We start from the raw sequence: 24,821 nt of genomic DNA on the forward strand, positions 1-24,821 counted from the left end.
AGTAATCTAGAGGAAAGTGTACAACTGCACACAGAGCTGATTAAAATAAATGAAACACTGATGGAGTATATCAACTCAAATAAAAGGCTGGAAAAAAATTGAAGAAGCTTCAAACAGATATTCAGATGAGGTTATAAAACTGCAGGAATCAGATGTCAAAGTGAAGAAAAGGCTGGCTGAATATGAGACTGCTCAAGAAGAGATGTTTAAAAAATAGTAGAATTAGAGGGCAGAGCATATAGGGAAAACCTGAGATTTTCTGCTGTATCAGAGAAGCTAGAAGGAACAGACTTTATTAATTTTATGAAGGCACAAATATGAAACTGGACTGGTATTCCACAGCATGATTTGTTAATCGAAAGGGAACGCCATGTGTACTCTCCAAATCTGCCTATGAGAAAGCAACCTAGACCTTTAATAGTAAACATGCAATCCTACCAGCTGAAGGAATTGATTCTGAGAAAACTGTGGCAGAAGGACAATATACTAAAAGCGGGAAACAGTAGAGTGTTTGTGGAGAATGATTACTCATTGTCCACCAGGCAGAAGATGAGTACATTTATTTCACTATTCAGGGAATGTCAAGAAGCAGGCATGAGATTCAAATTGCCATATCCAGCTGTTTTCAAAGTTTTATTTCCTGCAGGAACAAAATCAGTTTTTGATGCAGTACATGCTAAGGAGGAAGTACAAAAATGTGTCAAAAAAGTGAGCTGTGAAACAGAAGGCGATCCTGATTTTTGTTGTTCTTGTAATAAAGACCACAGGGAGACTGTGTCAGTGAAACCTTTTCCAATGTAGCAATGGAAAATACTTGAGAGAAGGCAAAATTACAAGAGTTGATTAAAATAATCAAAAGTATGTTGGAAATGAAGCAGATACAGGATTTGTGAGATGGAGACAAACAGGGATAAAACAATAACTTGGAAATTGACAAATGTGGGATTAAAAAGCAATAATTATATTTGTGAAATATGACAGAACAAGAAAATCAGGAAATGTTGGACTTTTTGTTAAACTTGTAGGGGACTCTAAAACATATGCCCTACTTCATGTAATTAATGTTCAGAAAAATAGTAGAGGGGAAGAGAAAGGAGAAAGTTAACTGTAAGTAAAACAGAAATTCTGTTAGTAATATGTTTATAGTGCATGATTTACTTTGCATACTCTAAAATAAAGTTTTCTCTCTTATTTTTAAATGTAATGGGGATACTAATGTAAACAAGTGTTCCTATTTTTCTCTCTTCTTCTTTCTTTTTCCTTGTTTAGATTAAAGATATGTAGGCACTGCAACATAAAAAAAAATCATCTGCTGAAAGAGCATGACAAAAGAAAAATTGATGTACTTTTTCTCATACTTGCATAGGGAATGACTGGATTTAAGACCCTTAGCTTGATATAGTAAAGATGTACTAACAGGTTTTAAGAGAAAGCAAGTAAATGATAAAGAACATTGAATATTTTAAAGCTTTTTTTTTCTAGCAAATAAACCTATGCCTAGTAGCAACTCTGTATATGGCCCTTGTGTCTCCATGGAGACAATCTGTTTAAGAGAAGTGGCTAGGAGATAATGTTTTCTGAAACCATTCAAGTGTTTTCCTACCTGGGAGAGCTATAAAGATAAGACAAAACCAAGACAGCACTTAGTAGAAGCATAGGTTGTATCATGCGTCTTAGCATGGATAACATTTCTTTTAGGTTAACAAATCTCTGAGAGTGGCTGTCAGTTTGTGACACTTGCTCCTGTAAGGAGGGTAAAACCTCAGCATTTGAAGATGGAAATTGTTTTGTGTGTTAGTATTAAGTTAATAGGTTTTAGGGGGTATTGGCTGTTTTTTTTGTGAGGGCTTTCAATAAAACAAAAAGTATTCCGAGATGTGACACAGGTACAAATGGATATGACAAGAAGAAACTGTATAAAGGATCCAACCTGCCAAACAGTGTATGTATGTGTGTAACACACAAACTGGAACTAGACAGTTAACAAGAAAGCTGTTACATATAAAAAGTGGGAATAATAATGTTTTAACTGTTCTGTAATATCTTTAAATGTCAATGGTCTCTCAGATAAATACAAAAAGAAAAAGCGGTGAACTATATTAAAAATGTAGAGTGCAAATAGCTATGCTGCAGGACTTGGAAAGAACTGAAGATGTGCATTTGATTAAAAAAAGGGTTTTCAGGATGATTACTCAGCAGAATACCTGAGACAAAGGAAAATAGGAGTACTTGTATTTAATTGCAAGAGAAGCTAAAGTAGTGATAGAAGAGGATAAAAAAGATGGTGATGGTAGATTTGTAGTACTAAGGGGCTACTGGCAAAGGAGCAGGATTACACTGGCACGTATATATATTCTACCTAAAACTGCTATAATGGAGCATAAGAAAACTCTGGGAAAAATAATCAGCTTTCAGCAAGGAATATTTCTTACAGGTTTGGACTGGAATTTGCTTTGCAGCAGTAATATGTGCCTGGGGACACGCAAGGAAAAATGTAACATGAGGAGTTACATCTTTAAAGAAATTTATTAAAGTATTTGGCAAGGAAGATGTGAATTCAGTAACAAGAGTTTGGAACAAATTTACATATTATTCCCCAAGGTACAAAACATGGGCTAGGTTAGACGGAATTTACATTTCACATGAGCATGTCTACTTAATTGAAAGTCTTTATACTTACCAAATAAATTTACTTACCAAATAAATATTTCAGATTATATGCCAATAATAACTGAAATAAAAATCTGTCGCTTTCCAACCTATTTGTTGAAAAGACAGGAGTTTAAGGAATGAGTAGTGGAAATTATTCAGGAGCTGTTAGAGAAGATAGAAATTTCTTCTGAAAATATAGGTAGGGAGTAGGTTAAAATGAAAGTGGAGTTTAAAAATAGAGTGTAAATAAAAGAAAGGGAGATATAGTTAAGAAGTAACAAGAATTATTAAGAGGGACTGACAAATGTTGAAGATCATTGCAGAACAAGTAGAGGAGCAACTGCAGAATGCTAAACAGAAAATAAGGGATTACCTCGATAAAATGCAAGAGTTTAGAAAGATTGCGTTAAGCAACTATTTTGGATAATAACTCTAGAGCACAAAAACTTTTAGCACAATGACTTAGACAACAGAAAATAGAAAGAGCTGTTGCCAGGCTTAGGGAGCCTATAACAAGGAAGACAAAAAGAGATCCTGTAGAGGTATTAGAAATATTAAGAAAATTCTATGAAAGTGTATGTAAAGCAGGAAAATATGGAAATCAAGAAAAGGTACAAATGGAAATGTTTATGGAAGAATTAAATATGCCAAGGTTAGAGTTAGATGAGGCTCAATTACCACAAGTTCGGATAGGAGAAGATGAGATAATGGTGATGTATAACCAATCCACAAGAAAGTCCCCATGAATAGATGGTATTCCACTGGAAGTTTGGAAGTGAGGAGGGAAAAAACTGATAAATATCTGGAAGGTTTTGCTCAACAGTATTTTAAGAGGAGGAGAAGTACCAACATCCTGGAAGAAAGTGATGGCAGCTGTAATACCTAAAGAGAGTAAAGACCCATCAGATCCAGCTTCATACAGGCCCATTTCAATACTAAACCATGGTTATAAAGTGTTTGTCTATCATGGCTAAAAGAATTTCAAAAGGTATGCCAAAATTGATAGAGATGGATCATTGTGGTTTTTCAGATGAGAGGCAAACATTTGGCAACATTAACAGAACATTGATGTTCCAGAGGGATGCAGAATGTAAAAAAATACCACTGTTCATGGGTCTTGATGCAGAGAAAACATTTGACAGAGTAAGCTGAGACTTTATGAGCAGGGCAATGGAAGCATTTGCATTCCCTGGTAAAATGATAAGTTTGATAAGGAATTGGAGGCAAAAATTCAAATGTGTGGGTTCCTGTCTGATGATTTCTGCTTGAGCAGAGGAAGAAGACAGAGGTGTCATTTTTCCCTTTTTTATTTGCATTATATGTAGAACCACTGACAAGGAAAATAAGGGACTCAGAAATTCAAGGATATAATTGATATGGTAGTCAAGAAAAGTTGGCTGTATTTGCAGATGGTATTATTTTATACCTGATGTAAGCCACGGTGGTGCAGCAGTAGCATTGTCACCTCACAGCAAGAGGTTCTCCCATTCGATTCTCAGCTGGAGCGCCTTCTGTGTGGAATCTGCATGTCCTCCTTGTGGTCAAGTAGCGTTCGAAAGACATGTGTGAATGGGCATGCCTTAGTTGAAGGTTGGGTGTCGAGCTGGCACCTCGGCACCGTAAAAATCTACTGCCATTCATTAGTGGACAGGTGTTCCGCTGTGGCGACCCCTAACCGGGAAAAGCCAAAAGAAAAACATTATTTTATACCTGATAAAACCAGAAAAGGACGTTCCCTTTTGTGGAACATTTTGAGACAAGTTTCATATATTTTTGGGATACAAAATTAATGAAGCTAAAACAAAGGCAATAGCTAACCCACACACGAACTGCTTCAAAATATCCATATTTATGGAGACATGATAAAATTAAGTCGTTAGGAGTATGGATTTAAAATGATTCTGATGTGGCAGCTATGGATATGTGGGAAGAGACTAAACAAAAGGTAATGCAAAAACTGAGAAATTGGAAGCTCTGTTATATTGATATGGATAGTAAGATACAAGCAGTTAAAATGTCTTTTTTCCCTTTAGCCTTATACACAGGTCAGGCATATTTTTATCAACCAGAGGAAAAGTTGTGTATAGTAATTAATAAAGAGCTGAATGATTTTATCTGGGGAGGGAACTCAGCAAGACTAAAGTGGGATAAGCTGAATATTCCAATAGAACAAGGTGGAGTGGAATTGCCTAATTTGAAGTAGTATTTCAGAAAATACTGCACAAGCAGAAACCTATAATTCAAAGTGGAAAGGGATGATGAGGAAATGGGTGGGGGGTTCAAGAAACAAGGAGAGACTTGCATTTTGGATGCAGATCTTTAAGGAGAATAATAATAATCCTACAGAATATTATAGTCATAAAGTAGCAGAAAGTATTATAAAAATTAAGCCAACACAGGAATGGAGAAAGGAGATTTTACTGATAGGGATGACTGCAATTAGGGATACAGACAATAGGCAAGAGGGGGATGGAATTTATTAAAGAAAACTGACAATGGAACCGTGGTATTAGGAACAAATAACTAGGAGGGAAAGGTAATAGAATGAGAAGACACCAAGAATTTATTTTGACTGCAGGTTAGAGATTGCCCCCCATGTTGAGGATTGATATGAGAGTATAGGGAAAGAGAAAGAACTAGGGGGTCCTAAACAAAAGACCAGCACTGGTACAGCTTTTAGTAGACTGTAGAACAGATGGTGTTTTTTTAAAAAAGGAATAATTAGTAGAGCATATAAAATATTCCATGATAACTAAAATAATCAATCGGGGATGTTAGAAAGGATTGGGAAGAGAGATTGGATAAGCAATTCACGAAGAAACAATGGGGGATATATGTATGTCTCCCAAGTATGCAACAGCATCTATAAGAGTTAGGATTTTTGTTTGGAAATGAATACATAGGTATTTTTTATACCCCATGTAGACTCCAGGAAATATTTCCTCAGGTAGACAGCAAATGTTGGAAGTGTGATTGGGAAGAAAGAGGTGATTGGGAGCATATTTTCTGGGAGTGTAATGAGTTGGCTGACTTTAAAGATTCCCTGCAGCCTACTTTATCAGAAACACTGGGTGAGCAATTTGGGAAATTATTTTTCTGAGCTATGATATAGAATTGGAATTGTCTAGACTTGTAAGGCCATACTGAGTCTAATTATAATGACTGCGAAAAGACTGAGGTGGTGAATGTTTATAACACATTGAGTTCCTCAGGCATTTCTAGTTTATCCCCACCAGTTTACTGTGAGGGATGGACTTGAATTTATTTTCCAGGTGAAGAGTTTGGCAGTGTCTGTATAATGTATTCTGTCACTGAAGAACTGGGCAGGAGCAACGGTGAAGACTTCTTACTGCAAAATAAATCGACTTATCCCAGCTAATGAGTTTGATGAAGTTACACACATATTTATGATTCTAAGAGATATTGCTCTTGTTTCCTATGAAAGAATGCATCTAGTCTGCTGAGTTGTTACTCTCAGTACTGTCACAGTGTTAGTAGCACAGCAAGTGAATGATGATGTAACATGTATTTGACTTTGGTGCAGAAGAATGTGGGTTCTGCTTCTATACCGTGTAGATGGATTGCTGATTCTGCAATGCATTTTAAGGACGGGGAGTGTTGGGTGAGTAAGGGAGGGTTTTGGCATAATGATTAAGACGTTTGCATCATAGGTACAAGGTTTGATTCTGATCTTGGATTACTGCCTTCAAGGCAGTTAGCCTAGCATTCACCTATGAAACTATGAACCTATAATGCTGATACTGTACGATTTGCATCATCTTCCAGCTTCTAGAACAACTAAGTGTAAGATCTAATAATCGTGTATTGTGTTCCAAGTGAGATTGTTTTTACGCATATTAAGGAGGTCTAGGTATCTTAACTTCCAGAGTGTCCACTTAACTCATCTGGATCAATTCATAAAACTCAGCTTTAGTCATCTAATAACTTGTTGAGCTGTATTTGTATGGCATTTGCTGCCATTCTAACCACCTGTGACTTGGATTCCCCTTTTAGGAGTCCCTTAAAGAAATGTATATCACCAAAAAAACTTGCTACAGTTATCTGACAAGGACTTTCACCTGTTCTATCTTTATCTATTTTTATTTTTTAGAGGTTTGTTTTCTTAAACAGTGTAATTCTTGAAGATTAATGATTAAACCTTTAATAAGTGAACCACAATAGAATGTATAAAGATCAGAAATTGCATACATAATTAACAACTATGCATTTTTAAAATGTAAATTTTGTTTTAGTCAAAGGCAAAAAGTACAATCTGTGGGCCTATTAAGAAATGCTAAAAAGTAAAAGAAAGATGTCATGGTTAAAGAACAAATGATACCAAGGACATTCATTTTGTCTGGTTGGTGATATGAATTATTCACTACCACATTTGAATGAGATGTGAGATTTTAAGATTTGTATTAATTTTAAGACAATAAAATTGAAGACTTTTGGTGGGAGGGAATCCCTTATGGGTGATTGTAGAGAAAGGAATCATTTTTGTTTCTATTTTTCAACATTTTAGTGGCATATGAGTAAAGATAGGACAGTTTTAAGCAATTTTTTTCATTCCGTTAAAGTCATCTGAATCCACATAGATTATTGTAACAATGTAGGAATCACGGTAACCCTAATGGAGGGTGTGAGTGTGATGTAAAAAGTGACCCAGAAACTGGAACTTTTAAGTCAGATGACTTGCGTAATGTTATCCCTGTCAGTCACTGCCATGTAGTTTGCGCTGCTTAGTTCACCAAAGGGGCAGTGTACTACACCATGCTGGCCTCTGTAAACAGTGAGCATGTACATATGACACCATTATACAAACTCCAATGATGGGAGAGGTCCCAGAGTGTGTCACCAACATAAAGGCCCATCCAAGGAGAGGAGCAGTTTCTTTTTTGCTGAATGTGGAAATAAGATGTAGACTTGTACAAGGGGATGGATAGTTTATTCAGAGTAGTATATGTGTCAGATACAAATGGACTTAGTTTAAGCTTGGATATTCACACGAACAGCCTGTTTGACAACATACAGACTTCTCTGTGGTTGAGAAGAATTGCTCAGAGTTTTAGATGTAGCAGTTGTCCTATGTAGCTGTGCTATACTGACTTCTGCAGGCCAGACCAGCTTTGCAAATGTGTCTATATCACAATCCAGTGTGAACTCTTCTTGGGACGTAGTTACCATGCATGCTACATGTTGGATCATCGTCATTCAGAGTGCTTTACAGTTGGAACAGATAACTGAAGTCATGCTACAACATCATGTAAACATCTTTAGGGATGTTCTAGTTACCCAGACTGGGGTGTTCTACAGCTCTGTATAAAATCCAGCATGTAAAAACAGTTACTGAGAGTGACTTACATAACCACATCCTTGTAGTCTGTACCATTGGCAGCACTTTGCAGAATGTTACAGGACTGTGCAGTAACTAGTACTACAACTTAAGTCACTGCTTGCATATTATGGTTAGTGACTAGAGGCATATATGGCTTGTACCCAAGAACAAAGATCAGTTCTTTGTCTCCCTGTAGTCCAGGTTCATCTAATTGTGATAATCAGATAATCTCATTTAAAGCTGGCAGTGTGATTAGGAAGGAGGCAAGAATGCTAATCAGTGTGGCTGGATACTCCTAAAGACCTGTGCTTGTGACAGCATGTTACAAATGGTGTTAAAGTGTCATAAGCATTTAGAATGTCACATAGAACAGTACACTGTTGTTTCTTGCAGTGGTGGCACAGTCATTCCCAGTTACACATATGACATCAACACACAAGAATGATGCAATGGATGGAACAGTTAGTGTGAATGCCACATGATTCATAAATTCATATGTTCATGAGTGATTAAAAGGCTAATGACTCCAGATGGACTTTTTTATGCCTAGCCATGCTTCCCAAGTAAAATTCATTAAAATTCCCTTATCGGGAATTGAACGTGAGCCATGGCAGTGAGAATATGAAATCCTAACAACTCCACCACCAGGGACCCCCTGGTGGCCTATCACCATTTATGTTCATTAGGGTTCAAAGACACTTATGCAGCCTTGTACGTGTGACAAGGCAAATTGATTAGTAGTTATACACATGATAGCACCATGTAGAGTTCTGTATGGATAAAACAGTTGCAGAAATTAACATATGCAGTATCACTGTACAGCCTGTATCCAGGTTGGGATAGTTACTCAGTGAAGTCCAGTTGACAGCAACTTGCACACCAGACTGTCACATATGACAGCACTACTCAGGTTGTTCCATGTGGGATATTTAGCCAGAATGGTACAAGTAACTGTACCACTGCATAGCCTTCTAATGTGCAGTAGTAAAGTGGTACACGTGATGTCAGTGTGCATACTCATCTAGGGATGAAACAGTTGCCCACAAATGAGACACCACTTCAGAATATTCAGCAGTTAAGTAGCTACTGAGAGATGAATATGAGACATCAACGTGCCAAGCACTATAAATGGTGTAGTGCCATTCTGAGTCATCCAGCGGCTAATGTACATGTAAATTGTGTAACATAACCATTTGATGTAGACTTTTTCAGGAGATGGAGCAGTTTCCCAAAGTAGCTTTTCTGAGAGTAAAATGCATACTCCATCAAACGTGAGAGAGTTGTACAGACTAGTCCTGTCAGACTGTGCTTATGCCCTTCACCATTCACCAGAATTTATTCTGTGCCTTACATGTATAAACAATCAAAGACCTACCCTTCCACCATCCCTATGCCAGTTTTCAGGTGATTTAACATTCCTAAACATACTTCATCCATGGTATTCTGTGTAGGGATCCTTTTCTGTTCTTTTTTATAAAGCTTGTATCTCCAATTGCTTTAACCATATGATCTGTAAAAAAGAACACATCAACATATATATTGTGTAGTAACTCAAACCCACTACTCAATTTTAGTAGTCCTCATTTTATTTACATTCCAGTTCGCTTATTTATTTTTCCATTTTCTTTGTCATTTGCTTGTTTACATGGGCCCTCACTTTTTGGTTCAGTTCTCAATATCCGCATTTAGCATCCCCATGTGTTCTTCATGACATATTTATTCACCAGTGAGCAAGAGCCTTGAGGGTCAGTCATTTCCTCCTTCACAAGAATTGAAAACCTAGATTGATGCTATCATCTATGACGGAGATCAGGATTTTCTTTATTTAGTCCTAGCATCTCCTCCAGTGGTGAGTCAGTGGCAGTGGTGCAGTGGTTAGCATTATCACCTCACAGCAAGAGGTTCTCTGGTTTGATTCTCAGCTGGAGCACCCTACTGTGCAGAGTCTCAGAGTCTGCATGTCCTCCCTGTAGTTGAGTCAGTTTTAAAGACATGTAGGTAGGTGATGGTGTGTCTGCGTGTGTCTTCTGTGAAGGTTGGATGTCGGGCTGGCAGATCGACACCGTAAAAACTCCACTGCCAATCAGTCTGAGGGCCAGTGATCCACTGTGGTGACCCCTAACTGGGAAAAGCCAAAAGACATTGCATCTCCTACAGTGGTGTGACGTTTGTTGTTTGCTTAAGTCTGAATGGGCATTTATGCTTCTACATTTACTATCCCTAGTTGCAGTAAACTGTGACACTACTGCAAGTGTGGGCCATGGTCTTCCCCTGACTAACCATGGCAGCTTTTCTGCCAGTATGTGCAAGCTGTTCGAAACCTTCCTTTCCCACTTGTTGGTACTATCTCCTTCAGCACCCAAGTCTCATCGTACTTGGGTCATCTACACCAAAGTCAGGGCTCTAGCCTTCTAAGCCACATAGGAGGCTTGGCCACCTTCTTTTTGATTTAACATACCGACACAGTGAATAGAGTTACTGCCTGCTAGTGCTTGGTTCCCCAGTTTGGTTCTTGGCTGGTGTACCTTCTGTAAAGAGTCTGCATATCCTTCTTATGCACAGCCAGATAATTGTCAAATTGGCAGGTTAATGGAATACCCATCCCCAGCCATACCAATATCCTATTACTTGATTGACTCTCCCCAGTTGCCATAAAATACTGTTCAAAAACCATCAGTGTATATAATATTTTCTTAGTTACTTTTACATTGATCACAGACATTTGGATTTAATTGAAAACCTTTTATTTCAAATTTTACAGCAAAAACATGGACAGTCATTTCTTAAGCAAGACAAAAAACTTGCATTGAAAACATACTTAATATGACTAGATGTATTCTAATCTTCCCTTGGCACTCACATTGATAGAAAGTGCATCTGGCAAGTCATTAAACTACAAATAATGTGCAGCGATTCATGGTCAAAAAGCATATAGTAAAGCACTAATTAGTGGTTATGTGAAGGGTACAGGGATTAAAAAGACAGTGTGTAATGCATCTGCCGACAGTCTGGGACTGCCCACTGATACAAGTGTACGTTTTACGGGAACAGCCCAAAAACACTGCTGAAGAGACTTGGTCAGAGTCGCACAGTAGTCAAATGAAGGCTGAGGGAATCAAACATTGCCCTCATCATCTTACTGATATGTGATAAGTGCCAGATACACTGCTGGGCTACAGCAATTTATTTCACACCCATGCATCTGCAAAAAAGTAAAATTAAAAATGTATTAGTTGTTAAAATATTAACATAGAACCGGTGGACTTTGTGCTGTCTGTTTATTCATAATGGAATAATAAACACACTGTCAACAACCAACAAAACATAGAAAACCAGAATTGTATGCAAATAACATGGCTCATATGATTATACTCCTATTTACTGCAATTGATTTCTTCCTTTACACCATAACTACTCTGGGATGCAGATATTTATATACACATATACCTATGTACACACACACACACACACACACACACACACACACACACACATATGACCATCAGTTGCAGACCCTTGTATAAATGTGTATATGTCATATTTTGGATTGTGATCAAATGAATGAACAAATACATAAATAATGATAAAGAAATTAATTAAAGCTCACTTCCGTGAGAACCATACAGAACAACCCATTGCCACACTGATGTCCTCTTAACCTCTTATCTCAAGAATCACAGACGATGGCCCCAAATCAGGAAAAGATTTTAAATGTTGCTGTAATCATCTCAGAAAATTGCTACTATTATAGATACAAAATCTGAAACTCACAGGTTTGTCATTATTGAATGACCGCAGTCCACAACACTTTGCCAGAAAGCCACAGATTTTGCAAGTAACAGATCAAAACTATGACAAAAAGTCAGGAGCAGTTGAAAACTATGCCCTCTGGACGCGCACGCACACACATATACACACACACACAGGACCGTCAGTTACAGCCACTTGTATGACTTTACATCTCATATATCTACTTGAGAATAATTGAATAAAAAATACATAAACAGTGGTCCAGTAATGTATCTCAGCTCTCTGCCATCAAAACAATGCAGTACTTCTATCTGCCCTCTTGGCTGAAGAATCTGAGCAAACACCCATAATCAGGAAGATTTTAAATAAGAATCTGAGCAAACACCCATAATCAGGAAGATTTTAAATATTTCTCTTATATACATATAAATTTGCTAGAATAGCCAGCTTTGCAGTAGCAAGCATTTTCTGAAAGATGCATTGTCATTCTTTAGTGACTGCAGAATACAGAAATGTGTCAGAAAGCCACATATGTTAAAAGGAACACACCAAAATACTTAACTTTTTTGTTCCAGAATTCTGGTCAAAGATAAAAATAATGGGGGCAAAGGGCGAAAAGGGACAAATTTATTTATTATTATGTATTAATTTTTTTTATCTATTTCTTATCCAAGTAAATCTAATGAACAAAGTGTCTCTTTTCAAGAGCGACCTGGAGCACTGTCTGATCAAGTGATTTGCTCAAAGTCAAAAAGTACACAAATTGAGGTGGAAAGAATCAAACCCTATGCTTTTAGCTACATGAATTAATTCATTAATAGCTCGCAGCTTTAGGTACTGTAAAACTGTAACTTAAAAAAATTAATTGAACACGTTTCGTGAACATGTCTTTTCTGAATAACAAGAACTAGGAAACCCTAATGACTGTTAATACTGACTGGGTGTAATTTTCAGTGGTTTGCTAAAGAATGAAGACTTTAACATGGGACAGGGAAAAATAAGAGCCAAAAATAGAGCTGTTGTGCAAAAACAGGGAGATGAGAGTGTCAACCTACCGAAATTTGCTTAAAAGGTTAATGAAACATTTTTTGCATCAGCGTGCATTTTCTGAACAATAAAAACTGCTAAATTCTAATGACTGGCAATATTGAGTGTCTGTAATCATCACTGGTTTACAACATGAACTTAGCTTAGCATCTGAAGCAAATGGCAATTATAAAGCCTTTAAATATATTTAGAAACAAAGAAACAACACCAAGTATTCGTCTGAATTTAACTTTATCCAAGACTTCTATCCAATGTTCAGAATTCCTTCCTATTATTACAAAGGAAAATGTAGTGAAAGGGGTGCTAAATACCAAAAATACACCTTCCATTCATATTGACAATATTCCTGGATGTTTAATAAAATAGTGCTGAGTGCCTTCCCAATCGACAAACTATTTAACTTAAGTTTAACTACAGATTGTGTCACTGAAGGCTGGGCACTGCAGTGGTGATGTTCCTCCAAATGGGTAGCCCTACCACTGACCCTGGGAATTACTAACCCATCAGCCTGATGAGTGCCATCTGTTAAACCATGGAGCATATTATAACTGACCTCATAAACTATGATATCTAAAATCATATTAAACTTGTCCCTCAGCAGTCTGGCTTTGTCAAGGGAAGATCCTGCCTAATGAATCTAGTTAACTTCTTCAGAAGGATTACACAGGCTTTCAGCAGTGGTCATGTTGTCAACATTGTGCATCATGACTGTGCCAAGATGTTTCATACCATTCTCGTTGCAATCTTTGTAAGAAGTTAAATGCTTTAAAAATAGACCCCTTTGTGGTAAGCTGGATGGTAAAATGGATAAAAGACAGAACCCATGTAGTGAAACAGAAAGTATAAAGGTAACCAGTGATGTCCTCCAGGGATCAATGCTGGGATTCATTCTTTTTGACATTTACTTTTCCAATATGCAAACTAAGAACCAGGGTCTCTGGCTAACAAAATTTACAGATGACTGCAAACTAGGAGTTTTTGTCAAATCCCCTCTGATACCCAAACTCTTCAGAAAGAAATCACAGTCATAAATACCTAGTTTACTAAAATGGTGCCAAATTAAATGCAAAATGTGCTGCATCATCACATTTCCTAGACAACCCCTCCCCCAACATATGCAAAATACATCATGAGTGGGTAATTCCCTGTCTTTCAGTCATGTGACAACAATAGTCAGAAAATCCTTCTGCCAACCATAGCAAATTGCGAAAGGAATATCATGCAGATCTGAAGAGGTCATAGTTCCTTTATATTCAGCTTGCATCATGATTATTATTGAATGCAATGTCCCCTTAAGGATATACCTTACTTGACATGTCAGGCAACTTGGGGGGGGGGGGGGGGGGCACAGGTTCTTAACTAAGAAGATCACAGGCTTAAAGACCATAAGCTACCAAGAGTGGTTAGAAGCCCTATCACTTTCTTTCAGTATGTTATAGTCTTTTGAAGGGAGATCTATGCCTCGTCTTCTGCACCATGAGAGACCCTGTTATCCCAATTCTCTTGTATCTGTACGCCTAATAGTTCCACAAGTAGCAGAACCAGGGAACTAAGTCTTCACCTGCAGATAAATAAAATGTGATGGTGAGACAGATTAATCATACACTGCTTCCCCTACCTCTGCACCAGACCCCCCCTGCAGGTTAAGTGGTAAAATGCACTATCAAACTTCTGATGGAACCTAGGTGGTTGGATTAGTAACTACAAACTTAACCGAGGATTGACTGGCCTAGCTGCCCCTGAAAAAGAGTGTACAGCCTTAAGGTGGGTACTGGCAGGGACGAAAGCACTAAATTATTTTACACTGTGTACTTTTCGTGTTGGCTGAATTCTGTCTCCTGGCTCGAAGTGGTAGAAGTGTGCACCCAGCTGATCGTTCATCTGACTTGGTAAGGTGTTAATGGTAACAAGACTCCATTGCTTTGAAATTCCTATGAAAAACACACTGAATTATAGCATCAGTTTTAGGGTTAGGTAATGCATTCTCTAATCTGTTTTTTAATAACACTATTTTATTCTGCCATCATGCTAAATGCAGCATTTTTTTCTCTTCATTCCTGATCTTATTCTGTTGCACCAAAGTTTGCCCTTCATCTTCTGTTTTACTCACTGCCCCTTCGATCCATTCAAGACAGCAAGTGCAAGCAGTGCATCTGTAGCTTTTTCATTCCTGCTAAAACTTTTAACCTTTATCTGCTGTTAAGCTGCTCTGATTATCTCTAGAACCAGAATGCTTGTTTAGAAATGAAAAATACTCTTATCAGTGCCCTCTCCATCACATACCCATACATAATCACATCATTTGTGCATAGTTTTCTGCTTTTCTAGTGGTACAGTGAGTCATAATTAATCATGTAGCATTTGCTTAGCCACGGCTGATTGAGGGCACAAATTCCTATAACTCTATGTTTACTGGTTGAAAGCAGAGTTTTTCAGAGGGGCAAGACCTAAGTCTACATTGAGGAAGAGACAAAATCCCCCAAACTGCATAAAAGTCTGTCACACATACACTGCAGTGCCATAGCATATGTGCATAACAACAGCAAAAAAGCATTGAGGAATCTCACAGAACAAAAACACTAAGGAAATGTCATCGGGATTTTATAACCCAAAGAAATTTCCACTGACGCTTCTTCCCAAAGTCTAGTTTTCTGTGCTGTGATTATCTTTATTACATATTTTACATCTTACACCAGTAGCATAGCTAGGGCAGGGCAAGAGGGGCACTTTCCATGGGCACAACGTGTTGAGGGGTGTGATCAGCCAATCCAGATCTTTCTTAAATACAATACGATCTTTTAAAAATTGTTATTGCATATGTGGTCAAACCTGAGCACTGTAACAGGTCCACATGTGGTGTAAACTGTTGCCTATTATATCATAACAAGCAGTTTGATACAGTTTAAAAGTAACAAAAAATTTTATTTTTTTATTTTAACTAAAGCCTAAACACTGTAGTACTCCATGCAGGCAAGGTATAAACTGCATTGTAGCAAGCAGTTTGCTACAGTTTACAAAGATTTTGATTTTTTTTAACTAAAACATGAGCACCATAGCACTCTGTGTAGACAAGGCAGGGTAAAAACTATCACACCTGCTTGCTGTATTTGTAACAAAAAAAAAAAAAAAAGATTTTTTTAACTAAAACGTAAGCACCGTAGCACTTGCTACAGTGTATACCCTGCCTTGTCTGTATAAATAGCTTGCTAGTGTTTGAAAAGGAGAATTTTTTTTTTAACTAAAGCATAAGCACTGTATCTCCATGCAGTCAGGGTATAAACTGTAGCAGTTATTTGCTGCAGTTTAAAAGAAGAAATTATGTTGAAGGAGGGTTGGGGGCAGGGCACAAAAATGAGACTTGATTGGCTGGGGAGTGTCATTTATCTCGCCATCTGATTGGTGTACTAGTAGAAGGAACATCGCTTTTTTATTTGCTCATCAGTGGAAGAGCTGGTGGGGACATAGCTCTAACTGGAATAGGCTGATTGCTTACAGTGTATTGAAACGCTTATTACAGTGAAATGCCTTTTTTCCCCTCTCTTCACTTGAAGAGCTGAGGGGGGTAATGCATTGGGCTACTTGTTCAGAGTACCAGCCCAATGCCCTGGTTGAACCACCTACACTTCTGCTTATAATGTTACCTTGCTGCTTTGCATGCCTTTCAAATTAACTCTGGAAACAACTTTCAGTTGCCTGACATAGAAAAACATACCTCTTTGCTTTCCTACATAAACAGTTTTAGAAGATATTCTACTTATACTGAATAGATTTCATAAGATCATAGGCAGTACAGCGCAAGAGCGGGCTGAGATCAACTGGTGCCCTAGGCAAAAGAGCTCCACGGAACCCCCCCACACCACCCAGTGCCCCCATCCTGAAATACCTACACCAAATAAATACTGGAAAAGCTCCCCTGCTAGATCGACGCCCTAGGCGGCCACCTAGTTGGCCTATGCCTAAGGCCGGCTATGAGTACAAGGCAGCTGAGTCTATTGGCCATTGACACCTTACTAGCATCCACCCATTAACCATATTTGCTTTTTCAAGGAGGGCTAGCCCATTCAAACCATGGGTGAATTAGTGAACATCCATCCTGTCATCTGTTTGCTAGTTGCCACTTGGAGTGGAATGTCCTCCTAGTGTTTGGGATTGTTGGATTTAGGGAGATGCAATAGATCCTGGACTACCATGTCCCTAATAGCATGGAAGGAAAGGCAGTGATCACCCCTAAGGAGTCTGTAGGACACTGAATAAAATGACACTGCTTAACGTCTTTTCTGGTAGCTTTGGGATCTAAGCCAGTAATCTTTTTAGTTAGGAATCTGTGTGGGGGGGGGGGGGTCTTTCCATTTGTTTCATATGTTCAGTGAGTTACATCCTGAAGGGTGCTCTGTATTATGTTACTGGCCTAATAAATGTAGAATATAAAGGAACAATGGCATCTTTAGATCTGAATGGATATTCCTTTTGTTATCACTGTGCTAAGTAGGACTTCCTGAACACCAATAGCAACATAATGATAAAAGAAGAGGGTATTATCAACCCATGTTCTAAGATTTCTAACTACAATCTGATTTTGAAGTGGGGTGGTGTTTGTTTAAGTTGAGGGAAGGGCTGTCTGCTGAATGAGACAGTATTTTCTTTTTTTGCATTTAATTTGAATCTGTTATTTGTATACCTTTAATTGACAAGTGTAAGCTTGTGCTGAAGGGCCTTGGCATCAGAGGTGGATTTGAGAACGACACGTAGTTTGCAGTCATCTACAAACTTTGTTAACCAGAGATCTTTGTTCATGATCTGGAGTTCCAAAAAGTAGATGCCAAACAGAAGTACCAGTAATGCTGCTGGTCACCTTCATACTCTCCAGGGAAATGTCTAATGTCTTCACTATGTGTGTTCTATGTTGTAGCCAATTTGACATCCATCGTACTATGTAGGGATTGAATCGAAGTGTGTTTAGCTTACTTATTATTCTAGAATGATGACTGGTATCAAATGCGTTGGTCAGGTCGAAGTATACTGTGTGTACGGCATGATTGCTGTCAACAGCCTGTGTTATCCTTTTAAATAAGTTAACCAGAATCAGACTCTTCCATTGACAAGGCCAAACTTCATCAGATATAGCATGATAAGATTTGTAATATTATACTTAAACAGATCAGTTATGATTTGTACGTCAGCTTAACAGTGGAGGCTTGTCAAACTGATGGGCCTGTAATTTCTGGGGTCAGTGGTGAGGCACTCTTATGAAGTGGCACCACAACTAATGTGTGCCAAACCTCAGGGACAAAGCCAGTGGCTAGGCTCAGGTTGAATTGCTTGAGTGATCATCATTACTTTAAACTGTCATAAACACATAGTAACATAGGAATTTACTAGGCAAGTGATCACAGGGGACCATAAGATGCCTAGCTATATACGTCTTTAAGCATGACGGTTGTCAAAGCCAAAACCCCTTGGAGCTTATTAGGAAGGGCTTCTTCACAAGTATATTAGATTGGATATCAGCCAATTTAACCTTTAAATAAAAGTTTATTTAACAGTATTCCTTCAGAGATGAATCTTGCCAGTTATTTTCTGTAGCATGATGTTTACTTTGGAGTTTTGCAACACCGCTAAAAAGATTTTTTTTTAGTTCTTTCATTATTAGGTCATCAGAACTCTCCTCATATCCAAAATCCATAGTTTATCATCAACCAATGATTTAGGCATGCTGTAACTAAAATAAATATTACCTACCAGTTTGTTTGCTCAGTGCACCTGCTTTCCTTGCATATATATATATATACACACACATATATATATATATATATATATATATATATATATATATATGGTTCCCCTTCACAAGATCAAATTCCTATAAACTCGAAAGTCATAACCCCGAAGCCAGAATCTCGGGTTTACAGAAACTCGAAAATGTGAAGGGGAAATAAAAAAAAACAAAAAAACACCTTTCTAATGTTTTTGCAGGGGGGCTTTGCCCCCCTCCCCGCATCCCCCCACACCCCCTACTTAAATATTCCTAATGAAGGAAAGCAAAATCTCCCATTCTGCGCTATATGCATAACCGCAAAACGGAAGATTTACCAGTCCTCCACTATAGTGCAGTCACACAGCTCTTAGATGACAGCTGCAAGGATGCAGGGGGACATAGCCCCCTGCAAAAAGGTAACTGAACTCTTTTTTTTTTTTTTTCTAACCCTAAACTTCCCATTCAAAATTTCAAGTGAATGGAAGTTCGAGATTCTGGTTTGAGCTTATGCATTTCGAGCTTCCATTCATTCGATCTTGTGAAAGGGAACCATATATATATATATATATATATATATATATATATATATATATATATATATATATGAGTGTGTGTGTGTGTATATGTATGTGTGTATGTATGGGTGTACTTTTAAAGAACGAAAGTTCACTGCTTCGAACTTCAAAAGTACACCCACACTAACACGAAAGTGCACTTTCACGAACCCGCTAGACCGAACGGGCTAGCAGTCACGGACCTTAGGGTTAGGGCACGGATCATGTTAAGAGGATAGCCCTACTAGCTATCCCCTTACCCTAACCCTTGCCCTAACTCTAAGGTTCGTGACTACCGCACGACAGTGGAAGACATTCCAAATCGGGCTATGTCCTCCACTGTGGTGCGATAGTCACGGACCTTAGGGTTAGGGTGCAGGTTAGGGTAAGGGGATAGTTAGTAGGGCTATCCCCTAACCTTGACCTGTGCCCTAACCCTACGGTGTGTGACTATCACACCACAGTGGAGGACATAGCCCGTTTTTCAATGTCCTCCATTGTAGTACGGTAGGTTCGGTCTAGTGAGCTTATGCGAAAGTGTACTTTCGCTTAAGTGGGGATGTACTTTCCCATTTCGAAAAAGCAAATTTTCGCTGTAGGATTGTACACTCGTATGCATGTGTGTTTGTGTGTGTGTGTGTGTGTGTGTGTGTGTGTGTGTGTGTGTGTGTGTGTATATATATATATATATATATATATATATATATATATATAAACACACACACACACACACACATATATATATATATATATATATATATATATATATATATATATATATATATGTGTGTGTGTGTGTGTTTATATATGTACACACACATAAACCATTCTTTTCTGGATAATTTCAACATCGCAGTTTTCATATAGCTATAACTGCATTTCGTGTTGCATATTTTCAACATGCCTGCTTTTTCCAGGTTCCCCTTCCTATCTGCAGCTTGATTTAGATTGTTGTCAAGTATATTCTTTGAGAGATTATCCAGGAAGAAGTCAATTTGCAGTTTTCCATCACTGTTGCCATGGTACTGGGTGGCTTGAGTGTCTGTAATTAATTTTGGGGAAGATGTTAGCTGTGGGTTTGAATGCACAGTAATATCAGTGTGATGGTGTTGTCTGTGATGCAGCCGAAATTGACGTTCCTTTAACTAGGCAGACATGCTGTCTTCCTCAGAAAGTAGTCATGTGCTTGTGTTGGTTTTCTGCCCTTCCACAAATAAAGGAATAGTGTTAAATATCTTCTGTGCCCATTTGATTTTCTGACTCTTAATATTCAATATTTCTATAACAGGTAAATCAACAAAATGCAGGTGGTTTATCATTGTATGTGTTTCTATAAACTGTGATAACAATGTAATAAATTTTTGAAAACAGACAAACTCCAAAAAATGTTTACATTTTGTAAGGTTCTAAGGTAATTTATCATTCTTAATAGAGTCAGTATTTTATCATTCTTAACAGAATCATCAACTGTTTTGTCAGAGCAGATCCCAACTGTACTGCTTCCAGATTTTAATAATTAGTTACTTTGTTTCCAGTTCAGAGTATCTGAATCATCTGACCCTATCCACATGGAAGAGCCAATCTGCCTGATTACAAACAGTGCCTCTGGAGAGCTGCAGGTGAATCAGGAAGCCATGAACATCCTCAGTGGGATGCAACATCCTGTGGTGGTAGTTGCCATCGCTGGACTGTACCGCACTGGGAAGTCTTACCTTATGAATAAATTAGCTGGGAAGCAGAAAGGTATCTTCAAACTCTGTGTCTGTGTGTGTTTTTCGAAATGTAGTTACACATGGTGTGATCTGTATACACTGGTAAACAATTCCACACTCGCGTCACCTTCTCTGTGTGCCAGCTTTTTCTCACAGAAGTCATGTTTAATCCCTGTGCTAGTCTAGTATTAATGCTTCTCCCATTGAAATCTCTGCTCTTTGTTTAGATTGTACTAGTTTTCATGCTTTTAAAACAGACATGTCTTTTTAAGCATTGATCAATATGCATATCTGTTTTTATTTACCACAAATGTCTGTGTTTGTAATTTACTTCTGGAGTGTTCTTTAATTTTCTTAAGAATGCAGGTAACTAATTGTTACTAACCAGAAAGTCATAAAAGAGTATGTAGAAAAATGTTTAGCACTGTTTTGCCAGAAATGGCAGTATGCATGACTTAAAACAGTTCCTGCATCAAAGAATGAAACCAATGGTTACTTTCAGTTCACTTGTTCAGTTTCACAACAGTGGATGTAGATTTAGTCTGCTAATCCGGATTTTATTCCCCTTGTTCATCCTTATTTTTTTTTTAGTAACCTATGGTTTTATTTTTTTCTAGGTTTTTCATTGGGTTCAACTGTGCAATCACACACCAAAGGGATCTGGATGTGGTGTGTACCACACCCTCTGAACCATAACCAAAATCTTGTTTTACTAGATACAGAGGGTCTTGGAGATGTGGAGAAGGTTAGTTTTCTTTTTTTTTTTCTTTTTAACAAGTTACTTTTTACTGTTGATTTCTTCTGTCTCTCTGTTGTCTTTGAAGACACAGATACAAACTGTTGACAATTTAAAACATGCTAGGCCAGATTCAATAAAGCCTACACTAAGTGTACACGATATGTATTCAAGAATATTCTTATCACATTTTTTTGTGCTTTCTAGTCACACAGAAATATTACAGTAAGTGTACATGTGATCTACACTTTGTGGTAACCATTATGAATCTCTGTCAGTATTTAAAGCTGCAAGAATATCAGTAGGAAAACTAAAATTAGGGAGAAGAAGGTGTGTGCGTTATGTCTGTCTTTTTTGTTCACTCAGAACTGTGTGCTCTTAGTGTAGGCATATTGAATCCTGGGGGTAGTGTATTTTGTAATCACAGTTACGTCCAAAATTTCTTTGATATTACCTCAGAGCAAATGATTGAAAAATGAATGTAACAAGCCAGCTGCATGGTTCAGCAGGATATATCCCTGGCTGTGACACAGGAAATTCAAGTTCATTTAGAAGTTTCGTCTCATCTGGGAGGTGGCAGAGGAGGATGAGAGTAGCCATTGTCAACTCGCCCATTACGGGGGAGGAAGGTGGCTGTGGCTCGCCACTTGGGTGACACACAGTGGGAGCATTAGTTATTGCATTCATGGCACATGAGCTTATGAGCGCATACTGGTACATGAGTGTAACCCAAGGAGCTTGCAGAGGCACAATCCCTGCTGTCTGCATCATAGAAGCCCTACGTACTAAGCGTGCTGAAGAAGAGGGAGGTTAGTCCATCCCACTGGACTGTTAGGCTGGGCTTCTGCCTACCACCTGTTTCTTACCATGAGAGAAAACAAATGGTCTAATAAGGTACCCTAGGCTGGAATGTATTTGCTGTAGGACTGTCACCTAGCCTGGGGATACCTGTTTGCTGACCCACCCTTCAACTCTCCCAAAAGATTAGCACAGCTTCCCTTCTACGTAGTAGCCTAGCAGCTTCTCTGAGGTGATACATGTCTAGCTTTTTGAGTCATGAAAGACCAAATCCTATTTGACCTCTTATTTCTTCAAACAGAACCACCTGTTTCTTACCATGAGAGAAAACAAATGGTCTAATAAGGTACCCTAGGCTGGAATGTATTTGCTGTAGGACTGTCACCTAGCCTGGGGATACCTGTTTGCTGCCCCACCCCGAAATGAATGGGCCAACTTGGCGAATGTAGTGGATCATTGGGCAGATATGATGGGGAAACATTAAAGAAGGGGAGTACAGCTTATGAAAATTTTTCAGGTTAGACTCTCATTGCAGCAGTGAATTGAGATTAAGCAAGGCTGTGAGTTTCATATCTGAAAAGGGAGAGAAGCACTTCTTCAGAAATAATTTTTGAATGAAAAAGAATCCAACAAAAAAATGTCACAGGATACCTTCTCCTTGAAAAGAACCAGACACCAGGCAGAGTAAGGTTATAAGCGCTTTCGTTTATTCACACTCAATACAAATGGAACTTCACCAGATACTAAACCTTACACACTTCCCCCCTTTTTTACATACAATTCAATTGCTTAATCACAATCAATTAACTTAAATGAATTAATTAGTTACATGTGCTCTCAAGTTAAAAACACATTAATAAGTTCTTTAAAACAGTGCCTCCAGAAACACCCACACTATGGTCTCAGATCTAGAGCAAACATAAAAAAGATTCACCAAAGGGGCAGGTTCCAAACACAGTGCACTCCCAGTTTATGGAATAAGTTGCCACTACAAGTCAAACAAAACATTACTTTGGCTACATTTAAGGCTAGTCTTGATGACTGGATGGGTAGGCACAGATTTACACCTGGGTTATCATGTAAGGCCTTGCTTAATTTGGAGGGTAAGCAATGCTAAGTGCTTGACAAAGCTGGCAAGAACTTAAGATGTTCTACTTAAAAGCGTATATGACTGGGCATCTTATGATTCCCCTTAATCATCTGTTATCCCTCTGTTCCTATGAACAAGATAAGTAATCTTCTGGCTGTTAGTAGGGATGACTGGTTGTAGTTCTTGTAGTCCAGGGTTTGTTCCCACCCTCCTTCTTTTCCCTACTGTGACCAGACAGTACTTTAGGGCAAATGGGAAATTGTGCTGAGCTCCTCAATGGTCCCTTGGACTGCATGCTTAGTAACTACCTATGAAACTGTAAATACTAAGTGGAACTTTGGAAAAGAAACAAAAATAATCTCAAGGAGACAGACATTATTTCTTCTTTTTCATTCATATCACAATAGTAAAACACATGAAGCAAATAATTAAATTGAATGTTGAATGTTAAGAAGACAGAAGAGGCAACTACTTGCTGTGTGCTAACATATAATGAGGATAGTGTACAGGTCCATAAAATTGTGGAAAAGAACTGGAATTGTGTTTTTGGGGCATATGGATTAACTGAAAAACTGGGTAATAAACCAAAAATAGTTTTCAGAAGAGGACCCAATATTAAGAACTTATTTGAAAGGAAGAAAGACAAAGCTAGGATTCCATTAGGTAATATGAGGAAGTGCAATGGCTGCAGGGAATGTAGGTATATCTATGAATGTAAGAATATAGTGATAGAGGGTCACAATAGAATAATTCCAGTGACAGAGAATTATAATTGTAATACAAAAGGAGTTGTCTATGTGGCCTTGTGCCAGTCATGCTGTGCACATTATATAGGAAAAACAGAAAAGAAGTTAAAAAAGCAAATTTACCAACACATTTATGCAATTAGGAGACAAGATAAAGCAAATGCCTTATTTAGACATAGCATAAATTGTAAGGATTTTAAAACATTCCTCTTCTGTGTATTGGAAAAGGTAGGTAGACAGGAGGGGGGGGGGGTAATTGGCCCTGTTTTCTAGAATACAGGGAAACACACTGGCAGGTGTTGAATGATACAGTTTTTCCTGGTATTAATGACAGGATTTCTCTAAGGAACTTGCTTCATTTAAAGGCAGATGAGATTAGATGAAAATGGTTTAAGTGGTTGAACATAGCCGCAATTAAGTTAGTATATATATATATATATATATATATATATATATATATATATATTTATTTATTTTTTTTAACAGATTAAATGTTTATTATATATGTGTTTTTATAGGAGAATTATTTATGTATTATGCATAGCAATATATTTTTAAAAAAATTATTAATGTGTTTTTAACTTGAGAGCACATGTAACTAATTAATTAATTTAAGTTAATTGATTGTGATTAAGCAATTGAA

At 37.9% G+C, this 24,821-nt stretch overlaps 1 protein-coding gene across 4 annotated transcripts in view; it reads left to right on the forward strand.

The window, feature by feature from the left end:
• Positions 1 to 24,821, forward strand: part of LOC122809309 (guanylate-binding protein 1-like) — a 713,173-nt gene that overhangs the window by 428,185 nt on the left and 260,167 nt on the right. For all 4 annotated transcript variants that reach the window (XM_044080701.1, XM_044080704.1, XM_044080703.1 and 1 more), the window contains 2 exons: positions 20,632 to 20,839; positions 21,426 to 21,553. In XM_044080701.1, coding sequence (XP_043936636.1) covers positions 20,632 to 20,839; positions 21,426 to 21,553 — 336 coding nt within the window. The remainder of the gene's footprint in view (positions 1 to 20,631; positions 20,840 to 21,425; positions 21,554 to 24,821) is intronic.

Source organism: Protopterus annectens, chromosome 8.part0 (genome assembly GCF_019279795.1).
Source record: "Protopterus annectens isolate FY-2018-M chromosome 8.part0, PAN1.0, whole genome shotgun sequence".
Taxonomy (NCBI): domain Eukaryota; kingdom Metazoa; phylum Chordata; order Ceratodontiformes; family Protopteridae; genus Protopterus; species Protopterus annectens.